The 23,056-nt window shown below is 39.9% G+C and overlaps 3 protein-coding genes across 4 annotated transcripts in view; 1 reads left to right on the top strand and 2 right to left on the bottom strand.

Annotated features, from left to right (window-relative positions):
* Positions 1-444: 444 nt before the first annotated feature.
* LOC138003322 (uncharacterized) lies at positions 445-8,816 on the bottom strand. Its single transcript, XM_068849325.1, has 8 exons — positions 8,535-8,816; positions 8,196-8,316; positions 7,435-7,507; positions 7,247-7,340; positions 6,162-6,280; positions 5,463-5,647; positions 4,256-4,332; positions 445-1,691 (listed from the first exon to the last, which is right to left on the bottom strand). The coding sequence occupies exons 1-8, from the start codon at positions 8,673-8,675 to the stop codon at positions 1,461-1,463; spliced, it is 1,041 nt and encodes a 346-aa protein (XP_068705426.1). The 5' UTR covers positions 8,676-8,816; the 3' UTR covers positions 445-1,460.
* A 97-nt stretch (positions 8,817-8,913) lies between these two features.
* LOC138003320 (F-box only protein 16-like) lies at positions 8,914-16,998 on the top strand. 2 transcript variants are annotated; one of them, XM_068849322.1, is made up of 8 exons: positions 8,935-9,168; positions 9,258-9,293; positions 10,215-10,586; positions 11,386-11,573; positions 12,268-12,373; positions 12,956-13,133; positions 14,600-14,674; positions 16,132-16,998. In XM_068849322.1, exons 1-8 carry the CDS (start codon positions 8,995-8,997, stop codon positions 16,191-16,193), a joined length of 1,191 nt encoding a protein of 396 aa, XP_068705423.1. In that variant the 5' UTR covers positions 8,935-8,994; the 3' UTR covers positions 16,194-16,998. The 2 variants fall into 2 exon arrangements, with proteins under 2 accessions (XP_068705424.1, XP_068705423.1); XM_068849323.1 differs by lacking the exon at positions 14,600-14,674 and having other exon boundaries at positions 8,914-9,168.
* Positions 16,999-17,138: 140 nt separating this feature from the next.
* The window catches only part of LOC138003321 (alcohol dehydrogenase class-3-like), an 18,463-nt gene continuing 12,545 nt past the window's right edge, over positions 17,139-23,056 (bottom strand). Inside the window, exons 9-12 of the mRNA XM_068849324.1 lie at positions 22,369-22,504; positions 21,056-21,194; positions 20,796-20,837; positions 17,139-17,248 (exon numbers count right to left, since the gene is read on the bottom strand). Coding sequence (XP_068705425.1) covers positions 20,813-20,837; positions 21,056-21,194; positions 22,369-22,504 — 300 coding nt within the window. The 3' untranslated portion in view covers positions 17,139-17,248; positions 20,796-20,812. The remainder of the gene's footprint in view (positions 17,249-20,795; positions 20,838-21,055; positions 21,195-22,368; positions 22,505-23,056) is intronic.

Genomic DNA, 23,056 nt, shown 5'->3' with positions numbered 1-23,056 from the left:
TTGGAGATACGAAATTTCTCTTCTGGTGTTGAGAAATATTTCACGAGTGAGCTACACTCGTGAAATATTTTTCAACATTCGAAGAGAAATTTCGTATCACCGTGCGGCCATCTAATATCCAATATAGAAGACGCCATCTTGGCACTGTAGGAAAAGTTGCCATTACAACATTGTAATATCATAAATTAACGCTCAATTTTTGCGCCAAAGTGAAGGAGTAATTTGTCACCCATGTTATTATGTTGAAAACCATTTAACATATTTCTGGGGCCGCAGAGATGGATGGGCTGGGGGGACTAGAGCCTCTCTACTTTTTTTCCTACGGTGTTGTTTTCCAAACCTATCCCTTCCCCTCACACTTCTATGATCCATACCAAAACCTAGCCTCCCTGCCCCCCCAACCCCCTTTCCCCCCCCCCCCCCCCAATTTCAAACCAACTCCGCGGCTCCTGCATACATGTATTCGTTATAAATGCGGACCACGGCTACGGCAATGACAACGCCAAAAAGCAGTAATATTATTGGTCAAAAGAACCAAAACGATCGTGCTGCACGTGCGGCAGCCATTTTTGAACATTTCACTCCCGTACTCGTCAAAACTACTAGGTGAAATGACCAAATTTAAGGCTTTGACGACAACGTGGTCAAACTACAGTGAATCTTTCAGTCTCACTCTTTACTTCAAATCCGTCCGTACCAATCCAGTTATAGGACACTTCGTCCATATTGTATAGTATAAACAAGATGGAATAATGATAAAAATACTTTAAAAAGCTCAAACTTATATTTTGAAGTGACGTTTTCGTCGCCGTAGCCGTCGTGGTTTCTTAAACTCTTTTAATTTCATTGTGTGAACCGCAAAAAACCGACACGAGGAGATCCTTTAAACATCTTGAATAAGAAAATCTAAAAACAATGTAAGTAAAAAAAGAAAGGAGATTCATTCATTCCGATCATAAAAAGGACGTATTGGCTTATTTTAAAATACGTTGAAGTAACTACATGTATTACTATTATCAATTACAGACGGCGAGGAATGGAATATACATAAACAAATCGTACCCTAAGGGTAAACCCTCGCCTGGCAGACAAAATTCAAACCATGAAGTGGTCGTTAAATCAGTGTGTAGACCGCGATTTAAAAGTTGACTGTGAACTGACAGTTCGAGCAATGTAATTTAAGGCTTAAATATCGCGTTCAAAGTTCAGTTTCATAAAGGCGATAAGGCAATACTCTTTGCAAGAAAGAGGATAAAAATGGAAGCGTAGGCAACATCATCTCAAAAACCTTTAGGGATTTTCAAATTAAGTAGTGCAGAAGAAAAAATCGAGCTAAACTGATTGTTTTAACATGGTTTACTAATTGGAAGCTACCTACTTAGCCCGTGTACGGCTGCCCCTCCCCTCCGAAGAAATCACGGGGGAGGTAAAGGGGCAGCTATACACTGGCTACTACCGACTTAACTCTGAAGTAAATCAAACCCAAGCAAGGCTTCTGATATCGAATCGCAGAGCGAGAGTAGTTTGAATGGAGCATGTTCAGCAATATAAGAAGCGTGTGGGAGGGAATCTGTTATGTAAAACCTCTCAAAGTTCACCTCGCAATCCGTGAACACTTTCCATGATTCCCTCGGGAATACGGCATGTGTGACGTAAGCACTTACCATCACTGCACCAGATGATAACAGAGCCTGCCAACAGAGCAAATTCATGATTGATTGAAGATACAAGTGACGTCGCCCACCGTGCACCTCGTTCCCAGGGTCTCCATTGTCGTTATCGACAAAGAGACCCTGGGAACGAGGTTGGCCTACTTTTTATCAACCCATCTATACCTTGAATTTACGATTATCGTTAATTCTTAATTTGCTCTGAATTTACTGTTATCGTTAATTTAGAAGACTGAAAGCTTGATATGGGTTATGGGAAATGGTCATATATTTTTGAAAAGACAGCCCAAAGTGTACGAACGTAGGACTCGAACCTGGGAATGTTCATTATTCACCCGTCACCTAACCACTTGACCACCACACCGCTAGCTGCTCAGGGACAGTATTTTAAACGCTATTTGATAATGCTGTATTATCACTCGGCAACAAACAACATTAAAAACTGCAAAATGTCGGTTTGCAAACTCTACGACAAAGCTAAACATTTTAAACTCAAAGCATAGGCTTAAATTATTAATCTAGCTTAGGCTATTAGGCCTAATAATTTTTCAGCAGCGACATTCTATGAGGGACTTAAATAAATGTGTTTTAGATGGTGCGGTGTCTTGATCTTCAGTGGTGAAACGGAAAGTAGCGGTTCCTATAGAATAGAAGCTCCGTGTTCAAATCCACTCCACGGATATGATTTTTTATTTCCTTATTTTCTCTGCTACCACAAGTCCTGGGACACAGTGTCCTAAATTAACGATAATAGTAAATTCAATGCAAATTAGGAATTAACGATAATCGTTAATTTAGAGAGGAGATAATGTTGTTTTTATTGACGTACCCGCCAAAGCCATATTAACTGCTGAAACAATGGGTTCCTTTTCTTCAGTGGTACCGTTGACACATTTAAATGGGAAAAGGGTTTGTAAATAGCTATCTTCCCTATACCTCACACGACACTATCACACCTGGTTATGTAATAGAAGCGCCTTTAATTTGCATGCGTAAAATGAGTGATTTCTTCTCCGGCTGAGCAGAGTAACTATACGGAGATGGTTATGAAACTCGACAACTTTCTTTGTTTTCTGTTTTCGTTAGCGGTTTCGGTTTTGACCATGCACAAGTCACACCCTTTTTTCTAAAAGACGGCCAATCAAAAGTTTGGATTGTACATGGTCACGGTCAAGTTAACATGGAGCGCGATGTCACTGTTCTCGCTTTTGCAGTTTTCTGAGTTTCGTAACCAATCCATCTATATGAACAATGGGCCGTGGGCCGCAGCCCGTGTGGACGAAACAGGCGTTGAACAGCATTTGGGAGTAGAGAAATAAACTACTTGGTTAATTTTTAATCTGGGATTAGCGTTAATCGGCTTTTGAACAACCGGGCCCATGTTTAACGATGTGACGCGTCCGTGAGAAGGATGATACGGTAGTTGCTTGGCAACTGGCGAAGGGGGTGCACAGCAACGAACGAGGGGGCAACTGAATAATCTGAGTTCTTGGCAGATAAAAGGAAAGGAAAGGAACTTTATTTAAGTGTCTAGTAGATTTAGCGCTGGAGCACCAATTGGGGGCGCTGTAAAGTGCGCTGCACCCCTAAACGACTTCTCTCTTCTCAGGAGTTCTTGCAGCTCAATAGGTAGAGCATCCGCCCGGTGGGATGGAAACCAAACTCCTTAACTACCATTTTTCATGTCATGGTTGCAGAGGTCTCCGTTTCAATCAAATCTACATAGACTGCGACTGAAATATTCCGCGTGTTTGGGAGACTCCACATTTGTTTGCTATTTATTTTCTTGAGCAGGGTGGAGTTTTAACAGTTATGCAGCTGATGTAGACCTGCTATACCCACCCCACCCATACACACACAAAGGACAGCCACAACACCGGGAACTTCATCCCTTCTTTTCTTGAATAGTGTGTGGGTTCTTTATTTTTCCCAGGGAACTTATGAACATGTTTGTCAGACAGGACCTACAGTTTATAGTCCTTCACCGAGAAGACTAGAGAGTCATGCCATTGGCAGATGTCATTACAAAGGCAGCACTTTCTCTTCACCTATTTAATGACCCCGAGTGTTGGTCCAGCCGGAGCTTTGATCCCGTGACCTCCCCTCTCACAACAGTCTGATGCTCAACCAACTGAGCCAACTGGTTGTGTGGAAAGCAAGCAAAACAAAAAAAACCAAAATTTCTTGGATCTGTTCTGCGCTAATTTGACTATCCAAAGTAAAAGCCATACCCTGCTCCCAATGTCCAGAAATGCCCAGTAAATAGATGCATGTTGATTTCAGTAAGCGCCACCAGGTGGCCCTTTGCTCAAGCCCCCCAAGTTCAACATCGCTCATGTCTCAGAATACAGACAATCAATGTCACAAAGTGTCCCCCAAATGCTGCAGCTCAGGTGAGAATAAACTGCTGCATTTACCCTGAGCTAAAAATAATGCTTACCTTTACCCTAAAATTATTGTTAGAAATAGGTAGGAAATGCTTAGACATAAATGGGACACTTGGATATCAAAATTGGTGTGCATCTAATTATTTGCCATTTCTGGGCATAAGTGGATCACACACAAGTGTTGAATGTCTTTGTTACCTTTGCACACTGCACAAGAGTCCCTCCAGTCATTACAAGATCATCAACAATAATCACATGATGTCCCGTCGGATCACCTAGAGGAGATCATATAAAACTGATTTAAAAAGTTGAAGCTGCTCTTTGACATTGGACCTGTTCAAGTTCAGTCTGAGTCGTATGTGTACCAGCCTAAGGATACAAGAATTGCTGGATGACTTTAAAATGAAACATAAAAATCAATGATTACTTCTTATCAAGCAGTTCACAATGTTCTGATTCCTTGTAATGCTAAAAGCATATATTTAGGGTGTCTGAAATGCCTGAAGTGACAGCAAATGGCATTGCATTTAAGGGGAGCTGAAAGCGTGTGCTTATTAACTTTTTTCTGGAAAAGAAGTGTTGACAATTGAACCCTTGGAACTTGGAACTTGGAAGGAGGGTCGTGGGTTCGAATCCCACCTGGGGCTCAGATTTTTCCGAGTTCCCAATGGGTTCAATTGTCAACATTTCATTAATATGTGTACATCATTCTCACAGTTGCTCACTTGGGTAAATGGTTGGCCACGTCTCAGATATGCTTTAAGGTGGCTGCGCAATACAGTTACGAGCTATGCTGTCAGTCATTATCTGACTCTGTAGCTGCGTGCTGCAGCTCATAGTTAGTAGAGGGGAATGGTTAGGAAATCCGGCAACTTCAAAGGACAAAGTTATTGTTCAGGTTTTTCGACGTCACGTGACGATGACCGTGCACACACAAATCCAAGATTGCGTCATCTGGTACGTGAAGTTGCAATGTATGGTGAAATTTTAAGCGTTTCTTATTGTTAAAATAGTGTTTTAACACTAAGTTAAGCACAAGATACCTGGTGATAACTGTGCTGTGGTTGGATGTAGATTGTGCCAAAGATCCACGGGAATAAGCAATTGGGAGCTTTCCGCTCCAAGGAACTAACTATGTGCAGCTTGAGTCAAAGACCCACATTTCACCAATCTCCAGTAGCTCAGTGGTAAGAGCATCCAACTAGATCACAGAGGATCATGGGTTTGAAACCCATCTGGGGCTCAGATTTTACTGAGTTCCCAATGGGTTCAATTATCAACATTTTATTAATATATGTGCATCATTCTCACAGTTGCTCACTTTTTTGGAAAAGAGTTCGGCATATCCAAATGGAAAGTGCCCTTCATACATGATTTCCCATTATCTTAGACACGAAAATTTTACCATCTTTGACTGTGATAATCCTCTTGTCTTTATCCCTCATCTTCGTGCAAGTGATTGTGGGAAATGTTGTGAACATATTGTGAAATCTCTTAAATGCGCCTTCATCTGGAAATGCAATGCTTACAGCAGTCTCTTGGTTCAGCATACTGATTTCACGAAGGAGTAATGGTATGGCTGTTTCCAATCTGCAAGGAGAAGAACAAATGAAAGTAATTATATAACGAAATGAGGGTTTTTAATATAAATTTTCACCTTAAATGTATCTTTGTGGGACTTTCTTAAGAACATTGAAAAGTACAATTTATTTCAGGAGAGATGCTGTGCAGTTTGCTGTCTTGATATCCCTTATTCTTTCCTCTTCAAACATTATTAATTTTGTTATAGATGTAACCAGTGGAATCAGTTGAAAGATAAGTGGCCATCAGTGCAGAAAATCTTTGGCTGCACAAACACTCAGGGTCTAAAAAGAACTGAGAAGAAAGGGCAGCTATTGTAATGCCATCCAGAAATGGTCTGAGTCATTCATGACTGTCTTCTCAGATGAGGACAATAACCCATCTCACAAAGGCAAAGACCATAATGTACCATGACAGACATCAAAGACTCCACACAATGTTTGCTCAGAGCACTGAAGTCCATATTTGTGGTCAGATCTGCGGGATCCCAGTGAATCAAGCTAATTTTCAATTTAGATGTTACCTAGGTATTACATTGTCGCTAAAGTAGAACCGTTCTTGTAGAGCATGGATATCAAAAACCATAATCTGGGATGGACCTCTTGCTGTGAGTGGAATGGTGGAAAGTAACATTGCCAGCGTCTAAAATTACAGAAAATTTTTTTTAAAAAAATAATCATAACAGAAATAATACTTAAAACGGATTTAAATTACTGGGGGGAAAGTGCTGCACATCTGTAACCCACATCTGCAAACATTATACAAAAATTTGGTTTTATCAACAGAGTTGATAATGTAAATTGGCCACCGTACAGAGATTCTAAAAGCTACTAGAATCTAGCTTTTAGAATTCTAGCTTTTAGAATCTCTGTAAGGTGGCCAATTTACATTATCAACTCCATTGATAAAACCAAATTTTTGTATACGACTTCCCCACCGACGCAGCATCACAGTTTCTTTAGAAACTACCCCTTCTTTCACCTACAAACATTAGACTTTGTACTCTTCTGGGATGAAAAAGATGATAACCTGTAGGACCATTGTCTCAACAAATTGTTGAATAACTCTGCTGGATGTTTTTGAAAGAGCTCACATACTGTTCACAAAGAGGAGAGCAAAGAGGAGAGGAGAGTAACAAAGAGGAGAGAATTCATGGTGTTATTGTCTGGTCTTAGCTGGGGAAGAGACATTAAGCCAGTTGCTCTGGTGTATGACCTTCGATCTCTGCCATGGTCAAGTCCTAACTAAAGTAGATCATAATCCTAATTCTACCGATCCAAAAATGACCTCTTCTTTACTGTTCTTGAACTTTTAAGGGGGCCACATCTCTCTTCTGTAACATATTTTCCCCCATCCTCTTTAGCTGCACTTAAGTCAACTGAAAAGAATTACAGTCCCAGACATAATTGTTGGGACACTTCTGCTTCTTCCTTCCCTCTCGATGTTGGTGTGAAAGATTTGGTGACTGAACTGCAATAAACAACATTGAGAAGGGCACGGAACGCATGAGAAGGGAATAGAGGATGTTGGCATGAAGTGTCCCAACTATTTATGTCTGAGGCTGTCAATAAGCTTTCAAATCCTTTCAGTGGCTTTGCCATGCAGTACCTTTGCTGTAGCGACTCGTCCTTCAATTTCTTCTCTTTCCATTGTGCCAGTTGGAAAGTACGGTATGATCGCAGTAAAAGACCTAGCTAATAATCTAAAAGGAAAGGAAGAACAAACATCACTAAAGTTTCTGAAGACAAGAAACCTTACTGGCTCTAAGGTTAAAAGCAAGTTTACTGTAAACTTACCGTGGTATTTTATAAATAACTGACAACTGTTCAAACACAACTTCAGGTGAATGGAAGCTGGCCAAAAAGATGACTGTAATATGAAAAAATATAGAAGAAAATGAACGTGACTAGAGGTCAATACAGAGGTTTGTTATCATTTTGGGGGAAAATCAAGCAAACCTAAAATTTTGTCAATGTTTTGTAAATGTTATTCTTTTTATTGCTGCTTTATTAAGTTTCACATCAAGGTTCACGCTCTAATAAGGGCTCTCTATAGCGACAATCGATTTACTAAGAGCTCTACCAATTGGATAGACTGTCAATCAAATAAAATCAAGTCTTTCTTCAGGTACCGGGAAGCATTGTATTTTTGGTCACTTGAGATTAGTCTTTATTTGGAGTTGTTTTGTTTGCAGTCTCTTGCTTATTTTGTTTTAAGTAATCTCTGCTCTAGTGCCTGCAGCAGGAACCATAAAATCACATTAAAACAGAACAAATAATATTGGGACACATTAGGAAGGCAAGTTCTATTCCCACTGTACCTACCAAGCCACCCCTGCCCCCCCCCCCCCCCTCCCCTACACAAAAGGAATAACAACCTCACTTAACCTCACTTAACTGGGCAATCAAACTTGGCCAAGTAAACAAGTTTAGTTTTTGTTTAGGGGAGTTTCAATAGACCTGATGCCCTTTGTTAATAACAAAACAGTCGTTTGTTGGACACAGTTTTTGGTATTTTGTTTGTGCTTAAGTTATTGGGCAAAATAATCAATGCTCACCATCTCTCCCTGCACAATCTTGTTTGACATTTTCAATGAACAGGTTTGGCCAGCCATCTGGAAAATGTTCCCAGGACACAGATCTGAGCTCAACACTTTGTTGATATTGAAGAAGTCCTTTCTAAAGAAAAGAAAATAATAATGTGCAAGTCTTACTGAAAAGCTGTAAATGTAATTGTAAAGAACAGGGCCCTCTGCTATCTTCATGATCAGCCACAACGCATTATTTGATTGGCCGACAGTCGGCCGACAGGATTTTTGGGGAGCTCTTCTTCACAATTACCCAGACATTGATCATCAAAGAAACTGATATTACAAAAATATTAAATAAAAACCTACCTGAGTGACAATGGGTGGCTTGAGAGCATGGCTGCATCTTTCACAGATACTTTCTGCTAACTTAATCATTGATTTGTGATAGAACAAGACTGCTGGAGGCCGAGCAACGTACGTGGCCCTTTCAAGTGAAACGTCCGCCATATTTGTTTTCAAAGATAAGAGACGGTGGGAAACTGGTTCGAGTGAATAATCGAGGCACAAGATGCCAGTAAAAATGTAAAAAAATGTAGAAAAAAACCAAAGAATGTTGTGTGAAATATCCACAACTTAAGATGTTAAGAAACTAAGATATAGGATATTTACTAAAGCATTTTTAAGTAAATGGTGCAAAGAAAAAGGTGTTCTGCATACCTGAGCCTTACATAGCAATGGTCAGCGGATTCAAGAAAAGAGAACCTTTCAACAGTCTATTCAATGAAGTTGAGTTTATTTGTATACGCATACTTTCTTTCCTTACAACATGTCAGTAAGGGCTATAGACTTTACCTCTAGTGCTTATGCTAAAACTAAGAGCTTTAAGGCAAAGGAAAATTTAACATCGGCGTCAAAGATCAAGGAGAGACGAAGCTCTGAAAATCAGCTGTCTGGAGTGAAAAGTTCGTGGACTCCGCTAAAACAAGATTTAAATGAGAAGGTTTCGTTTTGATCTGGTTGGTTTTTGTTCTGTTATTGTTGAATGTCAAAGGATCACTGAAAGCTGTGCTTTGTGCTTTGTATTTGCAGCTATTTGACGAGAGGAAGGAACTTGTCAGCAACTGGGTAATTGTTAACTTGTCACCTAATTAATTGGGCAATTAACGGGTTGTAGGCAATCATAAGTGATAAAGAGACGGCATCGCATCATAACAGTAATAATCCTAAATGTATCAGTCACTAGCTATGGGTCTTTTCACCTTTTTCTTACTTGAGTTACGAGGCCAAATTGATACAAGCATGAATCACAACTGACTAATTGCACCACAGTCGAACGACTTGATAAATTACAACAGTAAGATCGTTCTGGTGAGAATAGTCTAGAGGGTGTGTTGCTGCATTGGTTGATGTTGGTGACTGGGTGGAAGCAATTCGCAGAGTCAAATCACTCTGAAGATGACATCTGTTATGGTTGTTGAAATGTCAGTCAATCTGAGCGATGACTGACATGACTTTCCATCTCAGGACTACTCTCATCGTTTTTTGATATGACTATTTTAAAACCAAAACTGGAAACTAACCCCATCAGCAAATTGATGCAAAGAGGGAGATGAATATATTTGAAACAAATCTGTATGCTCTTCTCATAAAACATAAAGGCTTTAGCATGAAAAAGAATTCATGTACATGTCTGTATCCAACCAAGATCATCTTGCACCTCACTGCCATTCATAGTACAGGCGAGCAAGATAGGCTTTGCAGAAATCATGTCAAGTCTTTTAAGTTGCCGCAGCCCAAGTTTCTGGACTATTCACTCTGGTCAAACCGGTTTAGGTGGCACACACATCACATTTTTGACAAGGCGAAGGTCAAAATAGTAAGTCTTCAGCACGAAAATCAATATGGCATCTAGGAGTGCGATCGAGACTTGGCCTGGGTTTAACAGTCTCCAAGCAATGGCTTAGGCATACTCGATAAAGACTTAACACAATTTCTGCAGAGTCCTTTCTTTCTTGTCAAGTTAAGAAATGCTCTGCTGGCATTTAGTTTGACAGGTGGTCAGATGTCCAAAGAAGAACTATTTTAGAGATACTTTTATCAAAATGCAAGAATTCCCAGTTGCAATATACATTCTCTTTGATTGATGACAAGATACCAATCACTCATGTAGACTTTACAAGGAAACTCCCACGAGTGATAACAGTTTACATTTTGTCATTTCTTGATCCTCGGAGTCTTTGCCGCTGTGCACAAGTCTGTTGGTTTTGGAAATATTTGTCAGAACTGGACCAAATCTGGATGCCAAAGTGTTTTAAGTTTGGATGGATCTTACCATTTGTTCCAACTCCGTTTGAGCAGGGTGTGTGGAAGAGACATTATTTAGAATGTGTGATGGGATTACAATACATTAGACCAAAGGTAGGTTTGATGACAGTTTAGTGACAGGCAGGTAACGAGGTCATGTTTTTCTGTTGGGATACGCTTTTTCAGGAGTCTATCGGGCAACAACTTGGCTCAAGTGGTTGAACTTCCCCATTAATCTGTTTTCAAGCCAAAGGTTAAATTTTAATCGTAATCAGACTTTTCTGAATAGTTTTTCTCTGGATAATCGTAAGCAGACTTCTTTTCATTGCCAAGCACGGATGTTTTCCAACAGTATTTGAAATGCAACAACAGTTGCATTTCAAATACAGTAATACTTAATTGACCACTCCCCATAGGGGCTTTTCAGAGCCAATGAAACACAATTACGACAGAACAGAACATTCAACAACAACTGTTAAGAATCCCAACTGGCCAGAGGCAAACCAGTTGGCTGTTTACAAGTGCAGCTGAGACGTTGAACAAGGGATTACCGGGAACAAATGCAATCAGTGGTTAGAACGTGTCTTGAACCCTGGATCCTCAGATCTCAAGGCAAGCGCTGTAACCACTGGGCCTCACTGCCTCAAATTTGAATGGCGTGATACTGTAGAGCTTGTAGCCAAGTTGGACACTTGGTCTGTGTCAGGAACCTACAGACAAAAAACCTACCGTAGCTCTCCCAGAGTTCTTGCAGCTCAATGGGTTGTGCATCTGACTGATGCTACAGAAGCCTTACTTTTGAATCCTGACTAGGACTCCGATTTTTGCCCATATTACCAAGCCACCAGCTTATCAGACAATAATATTAATAAATTCTTTTAACAAAATTTCTCATTTTTTCGAACTATTTTAGTCTCCTCCAGGATCTCCAAACAGCCCAGTAGAAAAAACAATATCCCGCAGTCAAAGCAATGGCACTTTATTCAAAAAGACCAATAAAAAGTCATCAGTCCATGAGATTCCACCCTGGAGGGGTCCTGATCCACACCCCAATGACATCAAGAGAAAGTTATCAAATGAAGGTCATATTGGAGGGTGCAGGTAAAAAAGGAAGGAAAATACCGTTAGCATTAATTTTAGGAGACATTGTCCAGAGAGAACTTATTATTAATAGATAGTTTTCAACCAACCTCTTGACACCAAGGTGACAATGGTACATGTACTAATTTATGTACAATTGCTGGTGGACGAACAAAAGAAGCTAAAGAGAGATCTTTTGTTTTTGTCTACCAACATGGTGGCAATGATGTAAGGTGAAAACCACCTATTTGTTACACAGACATGGATGATCATCATCTGTCAGTCAATATGCAAGCAGCAGAGCGGAACAAAGGGCTTTGCAGTTACAAAAGTGGTAATAGACAAGTTTTGTAGGCTAAGATCTAATGAATGAGGGTGAGAAATGAGTGCTAGTTACCGTAATCATAATGTTCAGTCTTGCATTCTTAATTGTGGATTGGGACTGTTGCGCATGTTAGGTATCTTTTCACATTAAAATATATTTTTAATATTCCTCTGCTTTAATAAACATTAATAAGGTGGTTTCAATTGTGCAAGAAGACAAGAACAGAGTCCAGATCCAGGGAAATTATTTGCTGGGCTTTCCATGGAAAGCAAACAAAATGGAAGACTATTACACTTAATCTCCACTCTGTTGTTTTGTTCTTGCATGATTCCATACTTGCAAGATATTTTCATCAAAATTGCTGTTTGATGTTTATTTTATCAAATTCAGACGCTGTCACATGTCGACACATACAGAGAATAACGACAAGCATGAACAGACACCCAAGAAGGGAACTGCAACAAAATCAACAAAACCCAGAATACGACCCGCTTCTGTAAGTTGAAAATGAAGGAAAAAACTTTGCATGCATTGATCTCACAGGTAATTATGGAAGTTTCAAGTGCGCGATTCTTGCAAATCAGTTAGTGGTAATGAACTAATAAACAAATAAATAGATAAATAAAAGGTACAGTAGTTTACAATGATGTCAGGGAAGGCGCGGCATCAACTGCTTCAGATGATGAGATGTTCCACTCTCATATTGTTCTAGTAAATTATAAAAATTTATGGTAGTCAGTATGTGCAAACAGGACCTCGTAACCTTTTAGTATTCAGTGGTAGACCATTTTATAGCCATGCCCTCATGCCCTCATTGTTTGGAGGGCAAGAGTTTGAAGCAAATTTTAACTTGACAGTTATTTGCACATTTTGAGATAACTAGAACAATAGGTCTATGGGAAAGAGCTACGAAATACACATTCAAGGGATTACATATCTTTCTGCAAGAAACTGATGTTCTGGTTAAGACAGTTGTCACATGAAAATTTGTGAGCAAGTGGGTGAAGGAGCGTCATCTGCAATATGCTCACCGCCCTCTGTCATAGAGGGGATGATTTTCATGCTATATCATTTTCAGGCACATTTTGCCCCAGAATCAGATCAAGCTGGAACAAAATTTAACACGAGAACAGGCCGACCTGATTGGGCCATACAGTCGTCCATTTCGCCTGTCAGGGCAACACGACCCCCACCCTCTGAAATAAAACCTTCAGCACAAACCCTTGGAAACTCGAGAGGAGTGAGAGATCCACCTGGCAAGTATATTTAATTGATTATCATTGTTGGAGACTGAACATCCTCGGAAAATATCATTGCAAAGATGCTCAGATTATTGCAGCCTGTTTCACATGTTAAATGTCTGCTGACTGCCCTGGAACAGACCTAATCGGCTAACTCTATATTGTACCCAATTCAAATCTCCCAGGATTAAGAGTCTATTTGTATTGTATTTGCATGATAATGTATCATTCATATTTAAATGATATGGAAATATCTGGAACAAAATGTTTTATTTCCAATGGGTTTCTATTGGGCACAACGTTGAGTTAGCCGATTACTCTTTCTTAGAGGTATAAGGGGCATTGAAATAATTATTAGTAGAGAAAGGTGAAAAATTGTTGTTGTGTACTCATGTCATTCACATAACCTCAAATTTGTCCATTTCACGTTCTTATTTTGATGACGACGATGATGATGGCAAACAAATGTTCCAAAACAAGTGCAGGCGTGCAGAGCCCTTGGTTTTGCGCATTCTCTTCTTCGTCAACTTCATTGTTGCTTTACGCCCCTATTGTCATCATCACCACAAAATCATCAATACCTCTTTTTAAAAAATTAGTAAATAGAAAATTAAATTTAAAAAAAAATCATTCATTTTGATTGGTTACTCAGACACATAATTGTACCAAATACCATGAGTTCACTAATATCTCCGAACATCCCCCGCCCTCTCATGGTGCATACCTGATACAACACAAGGACGACCTGACCACTGACCATATTGTTAAACATATAATTAGGGTTTGGATTTCTACTGAATGGTCATGAGAAGCTGCTGTTTGAAAGGGATCTGTTACATAAGATAATGAATGAAGTGTTGATTGCTGCCGCAGTGACCGAGCCTGAAACGAACGAACGAACAATGCAGCTCTCTAATCGGGAGAAGAACCCATCTTTCCTCAAAATGCAAGGGATTGTGCTCAAAGGCGCAAGGAATTGTGGTTATGCGCGAATGGAGGAATTAAGATTCACTGTATGATCATTAGAGCCCTGTTTCACTGTAAAAATGCAACAAACAATTAAATTCAAAATGCTGTGTTTTCCAAACGAAAGACGTCACGGAACTGGAAACTTGCAAAAAGATTTATTTCTAGGTCATCTCCAACCTTCTTTAGATAGAACTTCAGAAAACCTTGTGATCAGTTTGATTTTAGATTTTGATAGCGTCACTGTGAAAACTATCAATTGTTTTCCGTTGTCTCTGGAGTGGGGTCCAGAAGTATATCGGTCATGAGGTCCAGTTGGGGAATCATCAAGCCTCCTTTGGGGGTTCACCCTGTTGAAAGCTGCCTTCAATTCCAAGCTCGAAACCGTCGTTAAATTCCTGCGAGCAAAATTGAACATCGCCCTTCCACTTGGCAGCATTTCTACCGTTTAGTAAACTAGTTCTTAAGCGCTATTTTTATTCCCATGTAATCCATCGAAGTGTTCGTCTTTATAGAAATGGCAACAAGGACAGAAAACTCCAACCGGGGGAAAGATCTCATTGATATACCCACCACGAGTCCCCTACACTGTAGGTAAAACTCTCATTTTGCAGTGCCCATTTCAGTGATTAGGTCTAAACTTATCTTTATTTATTATTTATCTTATTGCTATAGCAATATATAGTTCTAGAAACTGATTTAGAATGGTCATTTTTTTATGGTTGGTGTGTATATCCATGAGACCCTTGCCCCGACTGGGGGCCTGTTTCTCAAAAGCTCCGAAAAGCGATTCTTTAAACTAAAAGCTGCTTATTATGAAAAATGGATCTTTGAACATGTTCCAATAACTTAGAAAGCAAAACAATTGTGAAGTTTTATGACTTGAAACACTTTCCTTTTGAAGCGTTTTATGCCAACCGAAATACACCCGAAAAGTTTTGGGACCCCTGGGGGTGGGAACTGAAACCATGATTATATTAACTGTAGAGCAACGGTGATCTAATCCGGATGTTGTGGGTTCAGTTCCCACCCTGGTCAGATTTTTCTTTTACTTCACTTTTCTTTTATTGGGCTACCTCACAAAGTTATAGTGCACAGTGTCAGTGGTCGTACAGTTTAGAATTACTTACATTAACAGCGGTTTTCAAATGACTGTCGAAATTACCTGACTGCAATTGTTTCACTTAGTGAGAATCTCGTGACAGTTTATCAACCAATGAGAGGGAAAACCAAAATCAATCGCGACAAGCACGCGTGATTTTTCCCGTGCTTTGAGCAAGTTACATGGAATTGCTAGGAATTTGGATTGGTTAATTGCGCTGTCTGCGCCTGCTGTGATTGGTCGAAGTAATTACTTTGGTATTTGCTTTACGACACTCAATTGAAAACTGCTCTATGATACTACGGAGTCTTAAAAGGCTCCAGGGTTAGTAGACAAGTCAACAATAGATTGAGGTAGCCACTGTTTGTGGTAAGAAACTGCATTTATATAAATTGGTACGAGCTGAGAGTGGAATGTAGTGCTCACAATCTCCTGATGGTTTTCTTGAGTGATTCCAGGAAGTGAAAGGCAGCTAGATTATTTAAGCCTTCATTGAAGAAAATTACTATATCCATTTGCCTACGAAGCTTTAAAGGTGTTCAGCCAAGTTTACCCAACATCACTGACATAGAGGAAAGGAAAAAACGTTCTTTGTCCTTGTGTAGGCCCACTTCCGGTATTAGGTAGAGCTAACTCTCGGATGGAATACGTGAGAATAATGGATAGTACTTAAAAATTACACTTCAGTAGACGTTGAAATATAAGAGCTGCACAGCCCAAAAAAAACAAACACGTACCCTTTCTCATTATCTGTCAAATATAGTCAGGGGAGGGGGGGGGGGGGCAGACAACTCTCTCCCACTTGCCTGTTGGGGACAATAATCAGAGAGCTAGCGGTGGATAATAATTTAGCATGGTACGACGCAAGGGTAACACGTTTAGAGCTACCACCACTGCTTGAGATTTTATTTTACCTAACTACAAGTTCTTTTTTCTCTTAATTAGGTGAGGAATTATTTAAAAGCCAGCCATGGAGAAGACCAGCAGAGTGGGACGATTCTGATTAAAGACCAAAACTTTGGGTTTTCCAAGGAAGCTCAGTGCGGATTCTGTGATCAAACTTTAAAAAAAATGTCAGATCACCACTGACAAAGAGCACAAACTTAGTTTTTTTATACATTTGTACAGTCAAGTCAATGATTGTAAATATTAAGATTCAATTATCTGTAGGTTAACTCCTTAGATTTCATTTAGATTATTTGAACTTGCAGCAAGTGATTTTCGAGTGCATTGATTGGTCAAGAAGTGGCAACAAGATTCGAAATAGGGTGACTCCAAGTTGCTTTTTCAAAATCATGTTGCAGCACTCTTAAAGTATGTGATTGGCTCGATACCAAACGACAAAAGACTAAACAATTGAAACAATGACTTAGACTTGAACAATAGAAGCAAGGTTAGTTACGAGAGCGGCTACATTAAAGTTTACATAAAGCAGGACAGAAACATACCAAAATGAAGAACACACGTGCAAGCACTCATTCTAAATGCATGTGCACTGTGTTGGACAATGCTTTGTGGAGGGATATGTTTTCTCCTTAAAGACAAAAGGTGTTCAACAATGACTTGGACTTAAACAATAGAAGCAAGGTTAGTTACGACAGCTGCTACATTAAAGTTTACATAAAGCAGGAAAGAAACATACCAAAATGAAGAACACACGTGCTATAAAGCAGTCAGTCTAAATTAATGAACCTTTTTAAAAAAAGAAGAGTGTTGCATGTAGTTGCTGTGACGTTAAGGCAAGATTGCTTTTACACACGTACAGAGTTATGTAAAAATGTTTATGGCCCATGAAGAGATCATTTTATGCATTATTGTTGTTTAGAAGTTTTTAGTCAGCATTCTCCTTAGAGTTGGGCAAAACACCTTTTCTCAACGTGCGAAAACTTTGTGGGGTGGGGAGGTAAACAAGAAATAATTGGAAAGGGGTTAAGCAGGGGTAAACACAGGAATACAAAAATAATGACTGTTTATTGTTTTGTTACGGATATGTTTTCCTCATTCTTTTTCTTCCATTAGCGATGGTGGCATTTGGGAAGTTTTCTGATTTTCCTTGAGACAGCTGTAATAAACAAGAAGTCTTAAAGACATGTAGTTTTTTCAATGGTCACTCGGGGGGATACTCAGTAAAAATTCCGAGTGCTCCCTTGCAGGAGTGGAAATGCTGCATTTCGACAATTTTAGTCCTAGTAGTATAGTCAGAGTTTTTCTCTGTCCTTGTGTGGGCCCATTTCCATTAGTAGAGCTAATGGTTCATATGGGGTACAAAACTAGCACCTCACATTACACTCTACTCAGTTAAAGTGCCCCTGTGACCAAAAAATCAATTCATATTTTTCTTTGGATTTCAAAACTATGTTAACAAAACACTAAGTGACCCACGTTTTAAGCCTTGATTTCAAAAAGTTACCTCTTTATTTTAACTGTAATTTTCCTATTTAATGGTCCGCCATTACTAACATCATGTTGTTGAGAGAGTTGGATCGAGGAGAAAATGACGTCAAAGGCTCACTAGTTTAAGAATGCAATACGTGTGTACGCCGCAGAATTAATATGCAGCACGGGGGTTTTGGGCTTTCAGACTTTTAAACTCACGCTTTGCATATATAATAAGCTGTGTTGACACGCTGAAATTTTAAGCTAGTGAGCCTCTGACGTCACTTTTCCCTGGATCCAACCGTCTGAGGTCCAGTCGGTCAGTTTTGAACGTGAGTAATGGCGGACCGTGAAATCCAAAACTTACACTCAAAGTAAACCGCTTTTGGATAAAAATCAAAGCTCAAAATTTTGCCAGTCAGGTGTTAAGCAAACACACTTTCAAAATCTGAAGGAAAAAAGGAAGTGGTTTTTTTGACCACAGGGGCACTTTAAGTCTGTTCAAATAAAAGTGCTACATGGCCAACGCTTGCAAAAACGTAATCCTTCCTTGTACTTGTACATGTTCATTGCTGTGACTTTAACATCTTCAGTTCCCACGGCCTGCATCCGTCTCACCTTGTAGCTCAGTCGGTAGAGCAGCAGTGATCTAACCCGAAGGTCGTGGGTTCAATTCCCACCCCGGTCAGAGTTTTTCTCTGTCCTCGTGTGGGCCCATTTCCATCAGTAGGGCTAACGCTCACATGGTTCATATGGGGTAGAAACTTAGCACTTCACATTACACTCTAATCAGTTATCTCCTAGGGAGCTGAGATGGCGCAGTGGTTAGAGCACTCGCCTCCCACCAACGTGGCCCGGGTTTGATTGCCAGATCATATGTGGGTTGAGTTTGTTGGTTCTCTACTCTGCTCCGAGAGGTTTTCCTCTGGGTACTTCGGTTTTCCCCTTTCAGCAAAACCAATTTGATTTGATTTGATTTCATTTGTGCACGACCCCACAACCTACTCAGCTTTAAACATTATCCTGGGAAAATAATAAAGTTCTGTTCTGTTATGTTCTGTCTCCTGTACTACAGGAGCTCAGTGGTAGAGCAACTGATTTGGTAATCGGAGTACTCCGATTTTTTCCAAGTATCCCCCGATTCACATAACAGAGTGACCATTGAAATTAAACATCTCTTCATTTCATTCATGGGAGGGGATGGGGAACCTCTAACATATCCGTCATTACAAAAAGCAATTTTGCAAAATGCCTCTCGCAGCCAATGCCAGTAATAGCATGTTTTTTCTCAAGGAAACAATGGCCATACTGGTTCAGTGAAACAAAAGAACGTTTTTTGCCTTAAAAAAACAACAACATGGCCGCCGCTTCTTTGTCTAGACACCTTACGTGAAAATCCTGAAAGCAATTTTTGAGTGAGAAACACGGCAACTAAGAGTCATGAACCTGTTTTTCTTTTAAAATGCTTTGATGCTGCCGAGTTTGTGTAGTCCAGTCTAAACTTTTTTTTAATACAAGCTATTCATCCCCATATATAAAAAATATCTACCATTTGCCGTCTGTTTCAAAATCTCTTGAAGAGGCCAGTGATGAGTAAAAGTTGGTCTCAATAGAGCGAGTTTCAATCGAGTGTCATAAATCCAAAACCAAAGTAATTACTTTGGCCAAAATTAGGACAGAGACAATCTGGTAAACCAATCAAAACTCGAAGTAATAGCCCTTATTCACGATAGCGGCCATGCTGGTTTTCAAATTGTCATGCAAATTAGCCATGTGTTATGCTGGGCGACAAACATTGGAATAAAGGCAAATTGCGGAAAATCGGCACATCGAAATATTGAATTAACATTGCTAAAAGTACATTTTAGAATTAAGAATTAAGTACCTTTTATAATAATTTTATATCTTTTGCTTGCCTCCGACATTTTGACTTTGTACTTCGTTATCTGCTAATTTTTCAGAAAAAAAATCGAAGTAAGTTGTGCAAGCATTCTGTTATACTACTTAGGTGATAAACATTCAATGAACATGAAACAAATCATCTGTGTGGCTAAGATGTTCATTACAACCTCTTGAACTTGTGTTGTTTGCCCCCTCAGAAGTGTGTAGCTAATTTGCATGATAATAGCAAATCCAACATGGCGGCTATCGTGAATAAGGTCCATTACACGAAGTGGGCACAAAGTGAGGGAAAATGTGCACACGCAAGCCACGATTGGAGTAATGCAAAACCAAAGCAATTTGCTAATACACCTTATTCCAAAATGGCCGTCATTTTAGTATTCTTTTGTTTCCACGCAAATTAACCCTTATAGCCTCGTTCAAGGATAAATATTCTTTTGAATTTTACGTTTAAAAGCGAGGCCATAAGGGCCAATTTGCATGGAAAAAAAAGATCACTAGAATGGTGGCCAATTTGGAATAAAGTGCATAATTTACTTTCGACACTTAATTGAAAACCGCTCTATAAACCACAAAATATTTCTCATTTAGCCTTGAGCTAAAAAGGAGCCAAGAGTAAACCCTGTCCTCTTTACTAGTAGTTTGACGCTGACTGTGTTTTTGGATGTTGCTTTCAAGACGTTTCGGCTAATACTTAAGCTTTCATCAATATAGATGTTAAAGTTCTACATGTGAAACGCGTTAAATACGCAGCTAGCATCTAGGTCTCTTTTTCTTTTTGCGTTCGCTGGGCTGACGAGTATGGGAAAAGAGACATCTGCCATGGGTCAAAACTCACTGTGTTGAGCTGGCGCGGCGGTTACTTAGCGCCCTAATTCTCACGTGATACTTTATGTTCTGTGGGCTCAGTTTACAACAGCGGAGGAATTAATGTAAAGGAATGCGCGGGATACAGCAGGCTCAAGTTTTTATACAGTCAGCAAACAATATCATAGGGCATGCGGTTTGAAGAGTACCATCTCAGGTTGTGGACGGCGGTTGGATCAAAGTGAGTTTCGACCCATGGCAGAGGTCTCTTTTCCCGTATTCGTCAGTCCAGCGAACGCAAAAGAAAAGAGGGCTCTGCTAAAAGGGAACACGTTAAACGGCCCACGAGAAAGGTTTTCATATTTACCAATGCGCACAAGCAAAACTTTGACATCCAAACTGATGAAGGCTTAAGTATTGGCCGCAACCTCTTGAGAGCAACATCCAAAAACACAGTCAGCATCAAACTAACAGTAAAAAATGTCCTTCCCTGACTACAATTACAGTGAACTCTGTACACTAACCTGTGGATACGCTGCCCTCAGAAGTTGACGATAGCACGAATACTGTGGAAGTAAAATGAAGTCTGGATTTTGAAACAGAAAACTCTAAACCCAGTTTAGCTTTTAAATCTTGTTGTCCAGCATCTTGTTGTTTACTGAATGCTGAATGACCTCGAACCACCTATACAACTAAGTTTTTTCGACGGGCATGCTTTCTCATGAACATGCATGCGCTAGTGATGCGCCCACCCCCACGCAACCAGGTCCAATTATTAACAAACCTTTTTCCAGAGTGCATGAGATCAAAAGCTTCATTGATTTTATCCAGTGGCATTGTGTGTGTTATAAACTCGTCGACTTTCAGTTTACCAGCCAAGTAGTCATCGACCAGCTTTGGAACACTACTGCAACTCTTCCAACCTGTTTATTCAACAAATCTCCTCTCAGTTCAGTTCATTAAACAACTGATTCGAGTGCAAAATAGCCTGTTTGCAGGTGGTAGATGTTGTTGTCGCCTCATTGGAAGAGTGCGGGATACATGTAGGTCTGGGCCGGGTGACAAAATGTCGGGGTAAAGAGTGGGAATATGGCATCTGATATGTGTTTCATGGCGACAACAACATCTACCACCTGCAAGCAGGCTAAGTGCAAAAGCCTGGAGTAAACTTCAGCACGGAAATATTAAACTATCACTAATGGTGCTCCATGAGTGGCCAGTGAAACCCAAAAATTTGGTTTTAATTAAAGGGAGCCTCCACTCTAATTATGAACACCTTTTGCACTTTAAATTTCTAAGAAAGAAATTTAGAATTGCATATTTATGATTTCAACTTTTTACGGGGTGCACAATCTTGAACATTTGTGGCGTGATACGGTTACCTTATTGCTCTGCCATGAAAAAAGCTATTGAAAAGTGAGAATCGTGCAACTGTAACACGTCAAGATGGCGGAGCCCGTGAAATTTGAAAACAAAAGTAAGCGATTGTAAAATTTGTTCATTTCAGATACAACCGCTTTCTTTGAAATATTTGACTGTAAACATTCCTTTCTGAAATCTATAAAAATATCTTTTCATTGGAGTGGAAATTCTCTTCGACAGGATTGAGATGGTTAAATGACCAACGGAAAGATATTTAATAACTGATGCTTTAAGCATTAGCTCTGATATTTCAGTCAATTATCATGGACCCAAGAGCGTGGTTTTCACTAGCGACGCAACCACATGCGCAACCACAAGTGCAAGCATAACTGCTTTTATATCATGATAGAGAAAACAGCCTTGGCGTAAACATAAACACAAGTGCAAGCACAAGGATCCATTTTTTTCCTATTGTTGTGTTTGCACTAATGCAGTGTGAAAACGAAATACAGAATAAGCACAACGAAGTTTACTACGTCTGGCCAATTAAAGCACTTGCTCCAGATTCCTCGCGTCTGAGCATTTGAACAAAATAGTGAAGGCCGTGGTTGACTTAAATGGAAAGTTATGCTATGTCGACATTCGTTGTCATTTAGAATAAGCTACTTATGCTTGTGCTTCCGTCGCTAGTGACGACAACCGGGCTTAACACCTGATGTCTCAATCGACTCTTACCTCCAAATGCTGTCCCTTTCCAGACCCTCCCTGTTACAAGTTGGAAAGGCCTTGTGGATATTTCCTGGCCAGCGGCAGCAACACCGATGATAACGGATGTTCCCCACCCTTTGTGACACGACTCTAAAGCAGCACGCTATAACGACAATATGTAGCCAATAAAAACAGGCCCCAACAATTGCAGGACCAATTAGAACTCACTGAATATAAAGAGGCCCTAGACACAAACAAATGGAATGCATGTGCCATCAAGAAACAACTTCCTAATTTTTGTTTTGCTTCAGACAATGTTCATTCAAATTTCGCGATTTTCTTTGGTTTGCATCACAATGCGAATTCAATGGCTCAAAATCTCATTCCACATTCACAGCCAATGAGAAGATGTCCGCAATACTGGCGATTAATGCAGACTACATGCTTGCATGTTGGGCTATGATTGGTTTATTTCATTGTCTGTATCTGCTTTGATTGGTCAAGCTATTTTGGCTTCATTTTCACAGCGCCGTTTTCCCCGAGATAGGACGCAGATTTACAACCTCTAATTTCATTGGATCCCTTTAGGACACAGCTCTATTGTTTTTAGGGTTTGGGCCCATGCATTGTTGATTCGTTGTTTGTTTTGGTCCACTGTCTTCTGAGCCAATCCCGAGAGCCATTGAATAGCTGCGTACTGCCCTGTTTTTCCGCT

The sequence above is a fragment of the Montipora foliosa genome, chromosome 5 (genome assembly GCF_036669935.1).
Source record: "Montipora foliosa isolate CH-2021 chromosome 5, ASM3666993v2, whole genome shotgun sequence".
Lineage (NCBI taxonomy): Eukaryota > Metazoa > Cnidaria > Anthozoa > Scleractinia > Acroporidae > Montipora > Montipora foliosa.
Note: the sequence above shows the minus strand (reverse complement) of the source record. Positions and strands in the feature narration are given on the sequence as shown.